The sequence below is a fragment of the Salvelinus sp. IW2-2015 genome, linkage group LG14, assembly GCF_002910315.2.
Source record: "Salvelinus sp. IW2-2015 linkage group LG14, ASM291031v2, whole genome shotgun sequence".
Classification (NCBI taxonomy): domain Eukaryota; kingdom Metazoa; phylum Chordata; class Actinopteri; order Salmoniformes; family Salmonidae; genus Salvelinus; species Salvelinus sp. IW2-2015.
The window spans coordinates 37,259,998-37,276,759 of record NC_036854.1 but is presented as its reverse complement, the minus strand read 5'-3'; the positions used below and the strand labels follow the sequence as shown (position 1 = coordinate 37,276,759).

At 41.1% G+C, this 16,762-nt stretch overlaps 1 protein-coding gene across 6 annotated transcripts; it reads left to right on the top strand.

The window, feature by feature from the left end:
- Nucleotides 1-3,457: 3,457 nt before the first annotated feature.
- On the top strand, nucleotides 3,458-16,682 carry rnpc3 (RNA-binding region (RNP1, RRM) containing 3). Of its 6 annotated transcripts, none has more exons than XM_070446684.1 (16): nucleotides 3,458-3,542; nucleotides 5,445-5,604; nucleotides 7,131-7,178; nucleotides 7,279-7,388; nucleotides 7,480-7,569; nucleotides 8,641-8,728; nucleotides 11,405-11,473; nucleotides 11,796-11,935; nucleotides 12,291-12,416; nucleotides 13,024-13,184; nucleotides 14,237-14,416; nucleotides 14,903-14,997; nucleotides 15,162-15,220; nucleotides 15,382-15,514; nucleotides 15,751-15,826; nucleotides 16,060-16,682. In XM_070446684.1, exons 2-15 carry the CDS (start codon nucleotides 5,449-5,451, stop codon nucleotides 15,820-15,822), a joined length of 1,527 nt encoding a protein of 508 aa, XP_070302785.1. In that variant the 5' UTR covers nucleotides 3,458-3,542; nucleotides 5,445-5,448; the 3' UTR covers nucleotides 15,823-15,826; nucleotides 16,060-16,682. The 6 variants fall into 6 exon arrangements, with proteins under 6 accessions (XP_070302785.1, XP_023855900.1, XP_023855901.1 ...); XM_024000132.2 differs by having other exon boundaries at nucleotides 8,617-8,728; XM_024000133.2 differs by lacking the exon at nucleotides 3,458-3,542 and adding an exon at nucleotides 3,657-3,940.
- The last annotated feature ends 80 nt before the right edge of the window (nucleotides 16,683-16,762 follow it).

The window sequence follows — 16,762 nt, the reverse complement described above, 5'->3', positions numbered from 1 at the left end:
ATACTATTTGCAGGGGGATATGTATTTCCGTGTACATATATCTCCAATCATGGGTTCAAGTCTGAGGGCGCAGAGCTGAAACTTTGATGACTTTTAAAACATGTATTGTATATAATGACCAGCAGTCATGTTAGAAGAAGTTGAATGTTTGGGATTTGAGGTTTTCCTTCAACCAGAAACAGTAGTCTTGGTTTAGAGCTGTCCTATATATTACTGCATGTGGAATGTGCTCCTTAAACTTTGTGTTGATTCAGACTTACACTTCAACTGCAGCCCGGCTATTACGCTGATTCCAGTCTCTTGTCCCCCACACTCCAGTGGATGTTTATTACTGGCAAACATCTCCAACTTTGGCTGGTCTCCCAGTGGAGAACGTTGGGAAATATGGTATAAACTATCTCTTTGGGGAGAGGAAGAAGAGGATGAACTGGGGGCATTGAACACACCAAGACCTTGCCAAATACTGAAGAACATGGCTTTTCTACTTAGGTCTAGACAGCAGGCCAAATCTTTACTGTTGGCTACTGTCATATACAGCTAAGAAAGTATTTCTAAACGTGACCAGCTTACTAATAAGTTGAAGTCGGAAGTTTACATACACTTAGCCAAATACATTTATACTCAGTTTTTCTTATTCCTGACATTATCATAGTCTTAGGTCAGTTAGGATCACCACTTTTTTCAAGAATGTGAAATGTCAGAATAATAGTAGAGGGAATTATTTATTTCAGCTTTTATTTCTTTCTTCACATTCCCAGTGGTCAGAAGTTTACATACACACTTGGTATTTGGTAGCATTGCCTTTAAATTGTTTAACTTGGGTCAAACATTTCGGTAGCCTTCCACAAGCTTCCACAATAATTGGGTGAATTTTTGGCCCATTCCTCCTGACAGAGCTGTGTAATGAGTCAGGTTTGTAGCCTCCTTGCTCGCACACGCTTTTTCAGTTCTGCCCACACATTTTCTATAGGATTGAGGTCAGGGCTTTGTGATGGCCACCCAACCCTTGACTTTGTTGTCCTTTAATCCATTTTGCCACAACTTTGGGAGTATGCTTGGGGTCATTGTCCATTTGAAGACCATTTGAACCAAGCTTTACCTTCCTGACTAATGTCTTGAGATGTGGCTTCAAAATATCCACATAGTTTTCCTACCTCATGATGCCATCTATTTTGTGAAGTGCACCAGTCCTCCTGCAGCAAAGCACCCCCACAACATGATGCTGCCACCCCCGTGCTTCACGGTTGGATGGTGTTCTTCAGCTTGCAAGCCTCCCCCTTTTTCCGCCAACATAATCATGTCACTATGGCCAAACAGTTCTATTTTTGTTTCATCAGACCAGAGGACATTTCCCAAAAGTACGATTTTGTCCCATGTGCAGTAGCAACCTGTAGTTGTTTTTTATGGTGGTTTGGAGCAGTGGCTTCTTCTTGTGGAGCAGCCCTTCAGGTATGTCGATATAGGACTCGTTTTACTGTGGATAAGATACTTTGTACCTGTTTCCTCCAGCATCTTCACAAGGTCTTTGCTGTTGTTTGGGATTGATTGCACTTTTTGCACCAAAGTACGTTAATCTCTAGGAGACAGAATGTGTCTCCTTCCTGAGCGGTATGACGGCTGCGTGGTCCCATGGTGTTTATACTGTGTGTTCTATTGTTTGTACAGATGAAGTGGTACCTTAGGCGTTTGGAAATTGTCCCAATGAGAACCAGACTTGTGGAGGTCTACAATTTATTTTTGTGAGGCTTGGCTGATTTCTTTTAATTGCCCATGATTTCAAGCAAAGAGGCACTGAGTTTGAAGGTAGGCCTTGAATACATCCACAGGTACACCTCCTATTGACCAAATTATGTGCAAATAGCCCACCAGAAGCTTCTAAAGCCATGACATCATTTTCTGGAATTTTCCAAGCTGTTTAAAGGCACAGTCAACTTTGTGTATGTAAACTTCTAACCCACTGGAAATGTGATACAGTGAATTATACGTGAAATAATAAAGTCTGTAAACAATTGTTGGAAAAATTCCTTGTGTCATGCACAAAGTAGATGTCCTAACTGACTTGCCAAAACTATAGTTTGTGAACAAGAAATTTGTGGAGTGGTTGAAAAACAAGTTTTAATGACTCCAGCCTAAGTGTTTGTAAACTTCCAACTTCAACTGTACATTTACACTGCACCGAACACAAATCCCAAATCTCAGGGCTATCCATCTGTCAGTTTCATGTATGATTTGAGACAAAATGCATTTTAATTTTCTACTGTAAAGTGATATTGCTCTAAACACTGTAAAATATATTTTACAAATAAGTCCTTGATGGTCACTGTGGGAATGTCTCTCTCTCTCTCTCAATCCAATTCAATTCAATTCAAGGGCTTTATCTCTCCCTCTCCTCTCTCTCCCTCACCCTCTATCTATGTCTCCTTCTCTATCTCCCTCTCTCTCTCCCATAAAATTCCACCCAACCTCTGCCAGGGGCTTGGGCTGAGTGCGTAGTCCTGGGATGGGAAAAAAGTATACCGTTCCTCCCCTCACCTGTGAAATTTCAGAGGGAGCCAGGGTGAAAGGGGGCATTGTTTCCCCCCTAGAGGAATGCCCCGTGTTGTCCTCAAATAAAGGCTTCATTTGCACAGGAATTTGGAAGCTCCTTGAGACTTGAGAACATAGAGGAGATCTTGGGTTGATGTCCTCTGGTGGGACTGGTCACTAACTGGTCAGTGGGTTGTGTAACTGTAGATTAATATGCCCTAATTTGCAATGAGATATGAGTATGTGACAGTAAGGAACTTCTGTGATGATGTTATCTGATGAGTTATTTTTCTTCATATTTCAGATTACTTTATCATACATTATAACATCCCAGATAGTAACCACCTGTTTGAGGGGCATTTTCAAAATTGTCTCTAGAAGCTTGCCTCTATCCAAGATGAAGTGTGACACAGGAAACTAGTTTGGCCTGGAATMAATGAGTGACAGAAGTTGACAATTTTGCTTGGCCAAATGCCAACTATACAGGCCCCTGAGAGAGAGAGAGCCACTTGGAGCCACTGCGGACAATGCACTATGGTTAGGACAACTGGGGTAGTTGAGGAAATATATATTAATACTGGATTCATTGTCTTGTCTACAATAGTTTCAGGGGTTGTTGTTCCTCATTACTCAGACCAACTAAGTAATAACATTTACTTTCAGTTGTCTGTGTCTTCTTAGTAGTATCTCTAGACAATCAAAGACAAATAAAACGGTGAGTATACCTACAATACTGTGATGTGCTTTGTGCAATGGGTTTCAAACTAAAACCTCTCATTTCCCATAGTTCATAAACTTTAGGGACCTGACTATTTTATTGATAATGTTGACCTCTACTGGTGAAAYGAAAGCGATACACTCAAGTAAATAATCCTAGTGATGGACATCCTGATTAACCAACAGACTTTGAACTTTTGGTAGGCGTTCAAATGTGTAAATATCCAATCATCGATCATTTTGGGCGGAAGTGGTTCGCATGCGCTTCTGGCTGCAAGAAAACCTATATTAGCTAGCAGGTATGTGGCAAAAACTGTTCTTTAAATTCATAACTGTATTTAATTACAATGAACTACTCATTGAATGACGTGTTGTAATGTTATAGCTAAATGTACGACATTGAATGGTGGAGAATATGAATTAAACGCTAGTTACAAACATCAGTTTATCTAGCTGATGCAGGTCCAATAGCTAGCTAGCTACTGTACTTGCCTCGGAGTCTGAGTTGAGTTCATCGACAAAATGTTAGGTCTGTGTCTGGACGCTGTGGGATATTAGCTATCAGAAAGGAATAACCAAAGAAATCTTTGATATGTTGGATATCATACCGGTGTGGGTTTTGTTTGGCAGGCCGGGTTCGGACGGGAGGATTTCAGAGGATGAGCTAGCTGGTTTCATTTCGCTGATCAATGTATAGGTAACGTTAARGGGTGGGAATAATTTGTGGAACGTTCGAACAGGAATCTGTTGTAAAAACGTCGTAAATAACAAGGCTGACAACAAACAACGCATACAAAGTTGTAWAGCGGCAGAATAAGATACCCGGTAACGTAGGGCGTGGGCTTTTTAATTACGTTTTTCACTCCCAATGTATATTCCGAAAAATGTCTGTCCTCACTCTGGTAGTCTGGAGAAACGTTAAGAATAAGCTACGTGGTTAGTTGATACCTACTCGGCAGCTAGTCAGCGAGGTGAATTGGTCATACTACTTTGTATGCGTTGTTTGTTGGCATCCTTGTACWTTACGAAGTTTTTGGAATAGATTCCTGTTGGAACGTTCCACAAATTATARCCACCCACGTTAACTGCCAAGATKATGTTAATACTTGAGTAAATGAGGAATACAAGGTCTATTGAAAGCAGATTCTTCCACACAGGTGTGGTTATTGAGTTGTTTAAATGAAAATTCAATTTTCAAGATCCATAACTTTATGAATACAGTTGGTATGATGCATTTTGCATCATATGATGGTGCGTTTTCAAGTACAATTTTATTGGTCGCATACACATATGATGCTGCGTTTTGCTTCATATGATGCTGAATACTCATACCAGCTGTATTTCTGTTTTTGAAAGCTATATCTCTTGAAAACTTGATTGCTGACATGCAAAACATTTTGGGACTATATCAACAATGGACTAATGAAACGAATACCAAAAGATAGTTTATGGGTGGAGTTTTCCTTTAAGRAATTAACATACATCATGCTTTGGGTCATGTATTATAATGCTGTGCAGGTCATTATTTTGGTCATTCGTTTTTGCTACCATGGCTATGCCCCCATCCACAGGTCACTGAATGGTTTGATTAGCATGAAAARGATGTAAACCATATGCCATGGTCACCAAATCTCAACCCAAATGAACACTTATGAGAGATTCTGGAGATGCACCTGAGACAGCGTTTTCCACCACCAACAACAAAACACCAAATTATGGAATTTCTTGAGGAAGAATGGTGTCYCATCCCTCCAATYGAGTTCCAGACATTTATCTATGCCAAGGCGCATTGAATCTTTTCTGGCTCGTGGTGGCCCAACARCATATTAATAACACACTTTATGTTMGCGTTTCCTCTATTTTGACAGTTAACTGTACACTACAGCAACTAGCTAGCCAGCACAGGTTGATCTCTCAATAATGTGGGTTATTTCCCAGCCTTGTCATTGATTCTCCTTTATCTGCACTCTGATCTGAGAACACAGGGTAGGTAAAAGCCCAGTTCCTATACATCACTACAGATAAAGTAATGGAGACAAGAGGTTCACACCATTGCAGATGCATACTTGCAAGCCACCATATTGCATTCATTCATCCCTCCCTCAACAGTAACATTAACTCTCGTGGCTTGTTAGCTTTCTTTTTCTATCCCCAGGTAATGTTACCSGGTTAGTCAACATATTCTGATTTATCTCTGACAGCGCTATGGCGGGTGAGGATGAGGAGTTGGTCCAGTCGAGGAAAAGTAGAACTCTGATCATCCGCCATCTTCCTGCTGACCTGTCCAGGGATGAGAAGCAGGATCTACTCAAGTACTTTGGTGCCGTGGGAGTCAGAGTGTTCTCTGATAAAGGAGTACTGGTAGGTCAGACCATGTAGCCCACTGCCATATCTTCAGTCTTAGGTGGCTACTGTCGTAAAACAGTAGATTTTTCACAATAAACAACACCATCATGACCACACAAAAAAACATGACATCAAAAAACACAATCCGATAGCACATTTAATAGATCACTGAAGCTGGAGACTCATATCTCTTTGCGTTCCCGTTGTCTTGTCATTCTTCAGCACCGTTGTACGGCGGTGCCTTATTTTGCGCAGCGGGAAGGKGCTTGCCTCTCACTTTGTTCATGGTGCCGGCCAGACTTGTTTCCTCTGCAAGCAACTTGTTCGCCAATGACAGTGAAGTTAAGAAATTGTCCATGGTGACATTTCTCATAAGGTCTCCGACATTCGCTCACCTGCTGCCCGATGTAGATATTTTCACAGATATTGAAAGCCGTTCAGCATGTACAATTACTCCTACTATGACTGTGTGGCCTACTCCAAGTATGGCCAGAGTAGACTGATAAGACTGCTTTTATTTAGTGGACTGAAGTAGGGTACATACCATTTTAAGATTAGAATGGATCAGTACAATAGAATGCCCCCCCCTGTTCTTCATTCATAATTGGTGATTACACAATTATGCATCGTTTGCTTCCCCTCGCTCATCAACTCACCCATTCTCCCCTTTTCTCCCCATCATACTGGAGAATGCGTTTCCACTTCTCCAGAGTCCAATTGTGGCGAGCTTTACACTACTCCAGCTGACTGTTGGCATTGCGCATGGTGATCTTAGGCTCCRGACGAACAGTTCTTGTGCTGACGTTGCTTCCAGAGGCAGTTTGGAACTTGGTAGTGAGTGTTYCAACCGAYGACAAACYATTTTTACGCACTTCAGCACTTTGCGATCCCGTTCTGTGAGCTTGTGTGGCCTACCACTTCGRGGCTGAGACSTTGTTGCTCCTAGACGTTTCCACTTGACAATAACAGCACTAACAGTTGACCGGAGCAGCTTTAGCAGGGCAGAAATTTGATGAACTGACTTGTTGGAAAGGTGGCATCCATGATGTGCCACGTTGAAAGTCACTGAGCTCTTCCGTAAGGCTATTCTACTGCCAATGTTTGTCTATGGAGATTGCATGGCCGTGTGCTCGATGTTATACACCTGTTAGCAACGGGTGTGGCTGAAATAGCCAAATCCACTAATTTGAAYGGGTGTCCACATACTTTTGTCTACATATAGTGTATGTTTGAAATTCATTTTGGTATAGTTTAGATTCAGTTTTGAGGCAATTATTGGTGTGATTATCAGAGAAGGAGAGGCCGTGGGGAAAACAATACAAAAAAGGTACTTGTCCTCCTSAAACTGGTTCTAGCTCCATTTCTTTTTATGATATTAAGATTTTAGCACCAACAGTGTGTTGTTTAGACTTATTTAGGAAAAGTCAAGGACGGATATTGACTTAAATGGCAGTGTAATAAATAACTACAAAATSATGAACAGTCACAATGACTGCTTTAGCGGTTCTCGTGCTAATGCAATTCAATCCTTATACCTCCAGAGACACACAGCCTTTGCAACATTTGCGAGTGAAAAGTCTGCAGCAAAGGTAGGCTAATTGTTTCTGCCTTCAGTAGCAGTTCATTATCATATTACATGATGTAAATTAGAATTCTAGTAAAACCTGTATTCTCTCCCCTGTCCTGCAGGCTCTGAGCAGGCTTCACCAGCTACAGATTCTCAACCATACCCTGGTGGTGGAGTTTGCCAAAGACCAGGAACATGTGACAGTGCTGAAAGACCCACCTGTGTCAGACAGGTAATTTACCTCAACTAGGTGAGGCAGTCAAATATGTTCAATTGTAAAGCAGAACTTGTCTAGTGTGTATTAAACCCTTTATTCTTCTCAGTGCAACAGATGGCAAAGATGTGAAGAAGAAAAAGGAAGTGACACAACCGAGTATACCACTAATAGAGACTGGCACTGCACCCAAACTCGGGTAATTGTGTGCCTGCATGTGTGTGTCTTGAGACTGATGCTGTGCGTGTGTGTGTGTGCTGCCTGGGGGGAGACTGACTAAGACTCAGACGGAATCTCCAATGAGGAGCTGTCAGCATTCTCATGTCCAATTGTAACCCCYGGTCTCAGGTCTGTGGCTGAGCACATCAGCAATGGCAGGTCAGGTCTGTGGCTTGGTGCTCGGCAGTGACATCAGCAGTGGCAGGCCATCTGCCGCTGCCAGTTGGTGGCACCAGGTGGCCTTTGATAAAGACACTCAGGGCTGAGGTGTAAGGTGTCATGCCACTATGAGAAGTCTCCTATCCTACACATCACACACATTGGAGGTTGATTTGTCAGTTATTTGAGGGTATGTGCATAATCGTTGTTGGATGAAATGCATGTGTACAGTAATTTTTTGTAATTACGTGGCTTTGAAGCTCCAGTAAGCCTACAGCAAGACTTGCAGCAAGTTGTGCTTTAGGGACGGTATCTCAGTCSTATACTGAWAGTGTTTTTTAGTCCAGGAATAGGCTTATTCCAGGAAAGCAGCCCATTGAGTTCATGTTCCCTGCACAGTCAGTTACAAAATATTATTTTTAATGCAGGTAATGGCTTTTTTAATTAAAAGGCCCCCATACCCTGAGTGTAAATAGACTTTGAATTTAATGAGTTTCAGCCTCTATGGCTGGCCCAGCACTGAACAGGGCCTAGCCTAAGCTCAGACCTTAGTCATTACATGAGAACAGACCTTGAATAGATGCTGAGATAGCATACTGTTCCCAACGTCCCTGAAGAGGAAGTGTGATATTGAATGTATTTCAGTCGCATGCTGTGCAGGTTGTTAAGGAGAAAGGCAGCCAAAGCCCGCTACTAAACCTCAGTAGCCTGCTTACATATTTATGCGGCCCCATTATTTAGACATATATTGTTTCTGGTATTATTTTTGCGTGTTGGGAGACCGTACGTTCGTAGGTAGCGCTTGACATGTTTTATGTGCTAATTATTCTCTTTCCTGTGGCTTTTTTTTGTCCCTCATTCGCTGCAGGTTGAAATTTCAATCAAATCCCAGTCTGAAATATTTATATCCACCTCCTTCGAATGGGATCCTGACAAACATAACACATGCCCTTCTGAGCGTACCAAACTTTTACGTTCAGGTGAGTACATCCTGCAAAGTGATATTTCCTTCTGTGTTGGTTTATTTTGGAAATCATGCTGGGAAATGTATTTATTCAAATATATATTATTCCTCATATCTCTGCTTTTATTTATTCCACAGTTAGATGTCCTTCTTTTAACCTTAGAGAAAAACAATTGTGTTAACAAAATATTGACTCAGAACATTTAAAAAAGCGTTATCCCTAGTGTTTTTTTTTTTTTACCACATCCAACACACTTTAAAGATCATACAGAAATMTTAAGATCATACAGAAAATGATTGTGCGTTGCAAATGATAATATTAAGACTAAGTGGGAGGCATGAGTAAAGGGTTTAACATTTGCCTCCATGCTGCTGGGCTGCCCTTCTTACTCTGTGGGAACTATTCACATTTGGAGTAGCTCATAATGGTCTCTTGGTGGCGCTAGTGTGTTGTGGAAGAGCATGCCATTGTCCCAACAATGCAGGCACTCTCCTCACTCACTACCTCACCCACTGTATAGTTCCATTGGTAAACGTTGCAGACATGCTTTCCTTGCAATCTGTGTTGCATATGAAGCTGAGGTCACAATGACAGTGTGTTTGTGTTGCTAGCATAGATGTCAAAACCAGTAGATGGTGATAATGCTGATTAGAGGTCGACCGATTATGATTTTTCAACGCCGATACCGATTATTGGAGGACCCCAAAAATGCCGATACCGATTAATCGGACGATTTTTAAAAAATACATATATATATATATTTGTAATAATGACAATTACAATAATACTGAATGAACACTTTTATTTTAACTTAATATAATACAGAAATAAAATCAATTTAGTCTCAAATAAATAATGAAACATGTTCAATTTGGTTTAAATAATGCAAAAACAGTGTTGGAAAAGAAAGTAAAKGTGCAATATCTATATATGAAAGCTGGTGGTTCTTTTTAACATGAGTCTTCAATATTCCCAGTTAAGAAGTTTTAGGTTGTAGTTATTATAGGACTATTTCTCTCTATACCATTTGTATTTCATATACCTTTGACTATTGGATGTTCTTATAGGCACTTTAGTATTGCCAGCCTAATCTCGGGAGTTGATAGGCTTGAAGTCATAAACAGGGCTGTGCTTCAAGCATTTATAAGAGCTGCTGTTTGAATGAATGCTTATGAGCCTGCTGCTGCCTACCACCGCTCAGACTGCTCTATCAAATATCAAATCATATACTTAATTATAAAATAATAAACACACAGAAAAATTTGCCTTTGGTCATTAATATGGTCAAATCCGGAAACTTTCATTTCGAAAACAAAACGTTTATTCTTCCAGTGAAATACGTAACTGTTCTATATTTTATCYAATGGGTGGCAGCCCTAAGTCTAAATATTGCTGTTACATTGCGCAACCTTCAATGTTATGTCATAATTATGTAAAATTCTGGCAAAATAATTACAGACTTTGTTAGGAATAAATGGCCATTCAACAGTTCGCAACAAGCCAGGCGGCCCAAACTGCTGCATATACCCTGACTCTGCTTGCACWGAACMCAAGAYAAGTGACACAATTCCCCTTGTTAATATTGCTTGCTAACATGAATTTATTTTAACTACATATGCAGGTTAAAAAAAATATTCTGTGTATTGATTTTAAGAAAGGCATTGATGTTTATGGTTAGGTACATTATTGCAACGAATGTGCTTTTTTCGCGAATGCGCTTTTGTTAAATCATCACCCGTTTGGCCTAGTTGAAGTAGGCTGTGATTCGATGATAAATTAACAGGCACTGCATTGATTATATGCAACGCAGAACAAGATAGTTAACCTAGTAATATCATCAACCATGTGTAGTTAACTAGTGATTATGTGAAGATTGTTTTTTATAAGATAAGTTTAATGCTAYKTAGCAACTTACCTTGGCTCCTTGCTGCCACAAGGTTCTTTTGATGCTGCACTCGCGTAACCGGTGGTCAGCCTGCCACGCAGTCTCCTCGTGGATTGCAATGTAATCGGCCATAATCGGCATTCCACAAAGGCCGATAACCGATTGTTATCGGCCATGCCGATTGATCGGTCGACCTCTAGTGCTGATGTCATCCATGTATTCCTATTGAAAACTCCTGTTGGCGCATGAAGCCGGAAGTATTTCAATTTGAATTGTGCCATATTGCTGAATGGCACCAAAAAATCGCTAAGGATCATGGTGAAAGTGGCCATAACTCGCAAAGGATCATGGTCGATGTAGTCGTTTCATCCTGACAGAGGGTCAACTATAGCCTCCTCGTAGCCTGCTCACCCGTGATTTGTTTGTGTCAGCATGTATGATGACAAATGTAGTAGTCAGAATGGATCACTATTTCATAAAATATTTTGATTTGTACCGAAKGTTCAAATAATTCACTGTGGGTATTGAACTTGTTCATAATAAACTAATTTTAAAATTTTTGGGGGGCCGATCTGGCGATCATAATTTACACATTAGCCGCCTAGCAGAGCTTGTGACTTCGCGCTCCAGACGAGACACTGGGGGGCCTGGTTGCTAGTGTGTGTTTGTGATGTTAGCACAGTCACGCCAATCCGCCCAGACGTTTTACAATAAATCATTTGACGCAGAGCTTCAGCTAGCTAAGCCTTTAAGAAGTGGAGCATTGTAGTCTGGGTGCTACAGTACCGTGTGTTGTCATCCAACAGGTCCTTCACCTGATGAACAAGATGAACCTACCGTCTCCGTTCGGCCCCATCACAGCAAGACCTCCGATGGTGAGGTTACCGGATCACACTCCAACACACAGATTAGTAGATTATATACTACCTTAATTTCATATTCTAAAACACAGATTAATAATCTATAGATTATTCAATAGCTAGATTACGGGGACCATACTCCGAAAGCCCCAGYTTCTTGTCACAACTAGACTAGATTGTCCAATACCTGTATATTATYCACTAGTTAGATTTCAATCCCAGCTGTGGATGTAGACTAATGTTACAACTTTGTGTGTGATTGTATGAAAGATTGTGTACTGTAGCAGGTCTTGTAAATTCAGGCCTCAATGAATATACTCTCTCTTTCTACCCTTAGTATGAGATGCATCCTGCCCCCCCTCCACCAATGCCGCCCCCCTATCCTCCCCAATACCCCCCCTTACCAGCAGATGAGATGGACCTCTCCAGCCAGGAGGGGTCTGAGTATGAGAGTGGAGATGACGAGGACAAAGAGAGGTGAGGGACCAATCACACTACTTTATTGGCGATTGATTGAAATTTCAACCAATAAAGTCAGTTTAGAGGCTGCCCCCGTCAATGTATTTTGGTCTCAAGCCAAATGATTACAAGAGAGATGAGATTTTGGTGTTTTTGTGTGGTAGCTGTACCTGTATTTTTTTTTCTTCACAGCTAGGAATTTGCACGAGCATATCCAAATGGGTTGTTGCAATGAATGTTGAGTCACATTATTCTGACAATATTTCACAGTATACCACTATTTCCCCTGTGCCATTTCTAGAGCAGTCATCATTTGCACAGTGGCATGAATGTCTCGGCTGCCTTTATTTTCTTTTGTTGATTTCTTCTCCAGGATGATTCGCCTGATGGGTCTGGTCAACCAAGCATGCAAGAGACCTCTGAGAACTAAAGTGTCCTCCAAGAGAAAGAAACCCAAGTTCAAGGACCTTCTCTTTGTCCCCAAGCCCGACTCTCAGAGGTACTCAGCCGCTCATGCACATCAACCCTCTCCCTTTTCTTCTTAATCTATTCTCAACTTTAAAATATGCAGTTTTCTGTTTGAAAGGTACAGGGTTGTCTGMCTGAAGGGCCAGACAACACAACTAGCTGTGAAGGATTTGTCCTCCTTCTAGACATTTCTTACTCGTAATAGTCCACCAATGTGGCTTCGACTGCATATTGGATATCTGCCTGCACCTTGTGTAACCCCAAAATAGATCAGACCACAAACTCAGTTTGAAGAGTGTAGAAATACAACAAATGCACCCTAAATGTTCCCTAAGTCTACTCAGTGGCCTGGGAAATATCAAGCTGACCAGAAAAATATATTAACAAGCTAGATTCACAGATAAATACAGTGTACTGTGCCCAGTGCCAGACCTTGGTGTTTAGTGGGGTATGTTAGCTTTCTTGTACCAGACTCTGGTGTTTAGTGGGGTATGTTAGCTTTCTTGTACCAGACTCTGGTGTTTAGTGGGGTATGTTAGCTTTCTTGTACCAGACTCTGGTGTTTAGTGGGGTATGTTAGCTTTCTTGTACCAGACCCTTGTGTTTAGGGGTATATTGTAGCTTTCCTTTGGTCTCAGTGCTCCAGGGCCCATCTTGCAGCCATCAGATGTGTTTGAGCAGCCCCAGCCCTGCGGACAGAAGAAGATTGAGTTCCACATTTCAGCAGACGTGTCAGCCATACTGGAAGGAGGAGGAGGCAACTCCACCCAGCAACAGGAGCCCACTGAGGAGGCTGAAGGTAGGGCCTTCAGCCGAATCATGTAGTAACCCAAAAAGTGTTAACCAAATCAAAATAGGTTATAGGCCACACAAAGGTTATAATACAGCTTTAGCATATTTTAGCCCATTTTGAATGGTAATAATGAGTACTCATAGAATTATGTGAAAGGAATTTGAATTGGAGCATCTGTGATTCCATGTTTATAATACATGGATTAATTTCAATCAGTAGCCGCACCCCTACAGGAATCACAGGATATGCTGTATTGTATTTCAACGCTTCTATAGAATGCACTATAGAATTATCAAAGCAGGAAGGTGTTTCACTATCAGGATTAGAGAAATGTCATCTTTTGGCACTGTTGTCGTCACCTGCTACCCTGACTGGCTGTCTCAGCTTGTCTTATCTTCTGTCTCTTATAAGCCACCCTCTTCCCATGAATCCACTCTCGTCCCAACTCCCGAGAAATAAAACATATCTAAAAAATCCAGGGCAAAAGATTGTCTAACGCATAGAAGACAAACTGGCAGGTTGGTTTTTGGATTAGTCTTGTTTTGGGGCGCTGATAAACAACCCGTTTTAAATTATGCGAAGGGGGTTGGGGTGTGATGAGGAGGATCATTTGAAAAAAGGATCTAGTTCTCTACTGAGAACGTATCAGAACAGCCCTGGCGTTCCGCTGCGGTGGGCGAGCACGCGCAAGCTGGATGTGTGTGACAAGTTTCCAGAGGATTTGTATAAGCTCGCTGCTCTTCATCATTTTGTGTGTGTGTGTGTGTGTGTGCGCGCGCACCTCAGAGTTAACCTCCAGGCTACAGTTCCCAACTACTTTTTTTCCTCAGCCTCAAGTGAAAGTTCCATGGAGCAGTGGGTGCTGAAGGCTCTGTTTTAAAACTGCATAGCAGTCAGTAGCAGTCAACAAATGCTTTAACAAACGTATCATTTATTGCAGCTTGTCCACTCATTACAGTAGACTGGTTCAGCCTAAACACATAAGATTTCCAATGTATTTATTACATAAGCCAAATGTAACATGACAATTGAGACTAATKATCCCCTATTTGTCCCAGTAGCAGCTGAGGAGATGCAGGCCACCACCACTACAGAGGAGGATCCAGGGGAGGGCTTTGGGAAGATCTACCCTGCCGCCCAGGCCTCCCAACTGGAGGAGGACAGTGATGAGGACGAGGATGTCCCCTCTGATGTCATCTCCAGGAAGGAACTGGATAAGGGACGGCTGTCCAGAGACGGTACACTTACCTACCAGATCACTAGTCTGTTACTACAGGCTTTGATCAACAGACAGAGACGGTACACTTCTCACTTTACCAGACCACTACACTACTCTATCTGGGTAGCTCAGACGCCACTCTCTAAGCATTTCAATGTTCGAAAGGGCACCATTACTTAAAGTCTGAGAGAAATGCGTAGTGTCTGGATTTGTAACTGTTGTGAAGCGTTGTTGGCAATGGGTCCGCCAGGCTGGTTGTTTGGTTCCAGCTCACTTGTTTATAAAGATCAAATGGAAAAGAAAATGGGGGTGTTGAGATCAAACATGCTTTTTAATGTAGCAATGTATTCTGACTGTAGGGAGTGACTCAATGTTTGGCCTTGAATTGAAATAAGGTTTGAATTGCCATCAGATTGGCAGAGGCACCCCTGTGGTCTTCTGTAGCTGTGTTTATTGAAGTAGGACTGGGGTTGACTGGGTTCTTCTCTTACCTCTTTTAAACCAGAGATAAAAAGGATGTCTGTGTATAAAAATTATGAACCTGGAGAGCCGACCAGCAGACTTTACGTGAAGAACATCGCCAAGTCAGTGGAAGAGAAAGTAGGTACCTTTATACTATAGAGTTGGCAAACTTTCAATATGTATGTTTAGTTTACACACATTTGCTTCTCGTCTTCTGCTTCTACCGTCTAATTGCATCAAATCATGTACAATGTGGTGTTAAGATGACTATGTTGATGACTATTTGTTGTTCTCTATTGCAGGATCTGAAATACATCTATGGGCGATACATCGACGTTTCATCTGAGGCAGAGAGAAATATGTATGTATGAAGACATTTCTTGCAGTGTACGGTGCTTCAAATAAAAAATGTAGGATATCTTCATGAGAACGATCTGCGCCACTTCTCTCCCCCAGGTTTGACATAGGGAATGTGTAGACTAGGTATCAGTGAGAATAACCTCTCCCTTGTCTCTGCCTAAGGTTTGACATAGTGCTGATGAAGGAGGGTCGTATGAAGGGCCAGGCATTCGTTGGTCTCCCAAGTGAGAGGAGTGCAGAGAAGGCCCTGAGAGACACCAACGGTTACGTCCTCTTTGACAAGCCGCTCGTCGTCGTATCCTTTACTTCTAATCCCTTATAAAACAGACCAATATATACTTTCAACAATCATTAAGAATATACTTGTTTAGTTTGTTTAAAAAATGTAAATCAAAACAGTTTTAACAGTTATAAAGCTAGGTTGGTTTAGACATTTTTCAGAAATACATATTACGCTTAGTGGATCACAGTTTGTGTGATGTTTCCTGTACAATATTTTAACTCTTTCAGACCTTAACTCAGACCTTCCAGTCGTTTGCCAGGTCTGCCAGACCTAAYGCGGACACCCCGGACCCCAAGAAAGGACCCAAACGAACCCGATGAACAGGTGAGAAGGGTTCTTCTGCTCTTCTAGGTCCATATTATGTTGTCTCACTGACTTTTGAAAAAGAGAAATGGAACTCTTGAAATATAACTCCTGTGCTGAATGTTGATTCAAAGATAGGCCTAATCTGAGAAATTCAAGCTATTTATTTGTGAAATTATAGTAGTTCTGTATATAAAACATGATCCCTATATTTATCTAAAACACTATCTGTATCTTTAAATTTTTTGTTGAAGATATTGATGTCAAGTTGAAGTTACATGGTGATAGTGTGGCCCAGCAGTCAGTACCATTCGTATCCTTCTGATTCTGTCATATCCTTTCCAAAGCACATCATACCATCACGATACCTGTGTTTTCCTCCTCTTTGGTACACATTAGACCCATAGACAACCATGCCGTTCTGAAATTACCTTGGAGTTAAAACGCCAAACATTAAGCATAGCTCTAATATCCAGTGAAATCAATAGCAGTTTTAAAATGATAGGTTACAACCTAACTGCCTAACATCATTTTTTTTAAAGAAATCACAGTATACAGGCTTATGGGTTTTTATTTTCTGATGAGGGACATAATACACACCTGTTTGTATCCTTCCAACATGCACACACTGATTCTTGCAGAAATGGTAGCGCCTGGAGTCTGAAATGTTCTTCTCCCCTGATAATAAAAAAAAAAAAAAATGTTGCTGTGAGATGTAGTATTTTTAATCTGTGAAAATCAATATTCAATATTTGACATCTCCCCTGTTTGGTTCTGAACTACAGGTGATGGAATCCRCTGCAAACTGAAGACAACACGTTAGGAATATAATTTCTTCAGTTTTTTTAAATTTTAAATAAAATATTTTTTATATATATATATATATATATTGTCTGTCTATAAATACCTACTAGTCCACTGTAAGGTCTTTTTTTGTTGAATAGTTTTTTTTATGGT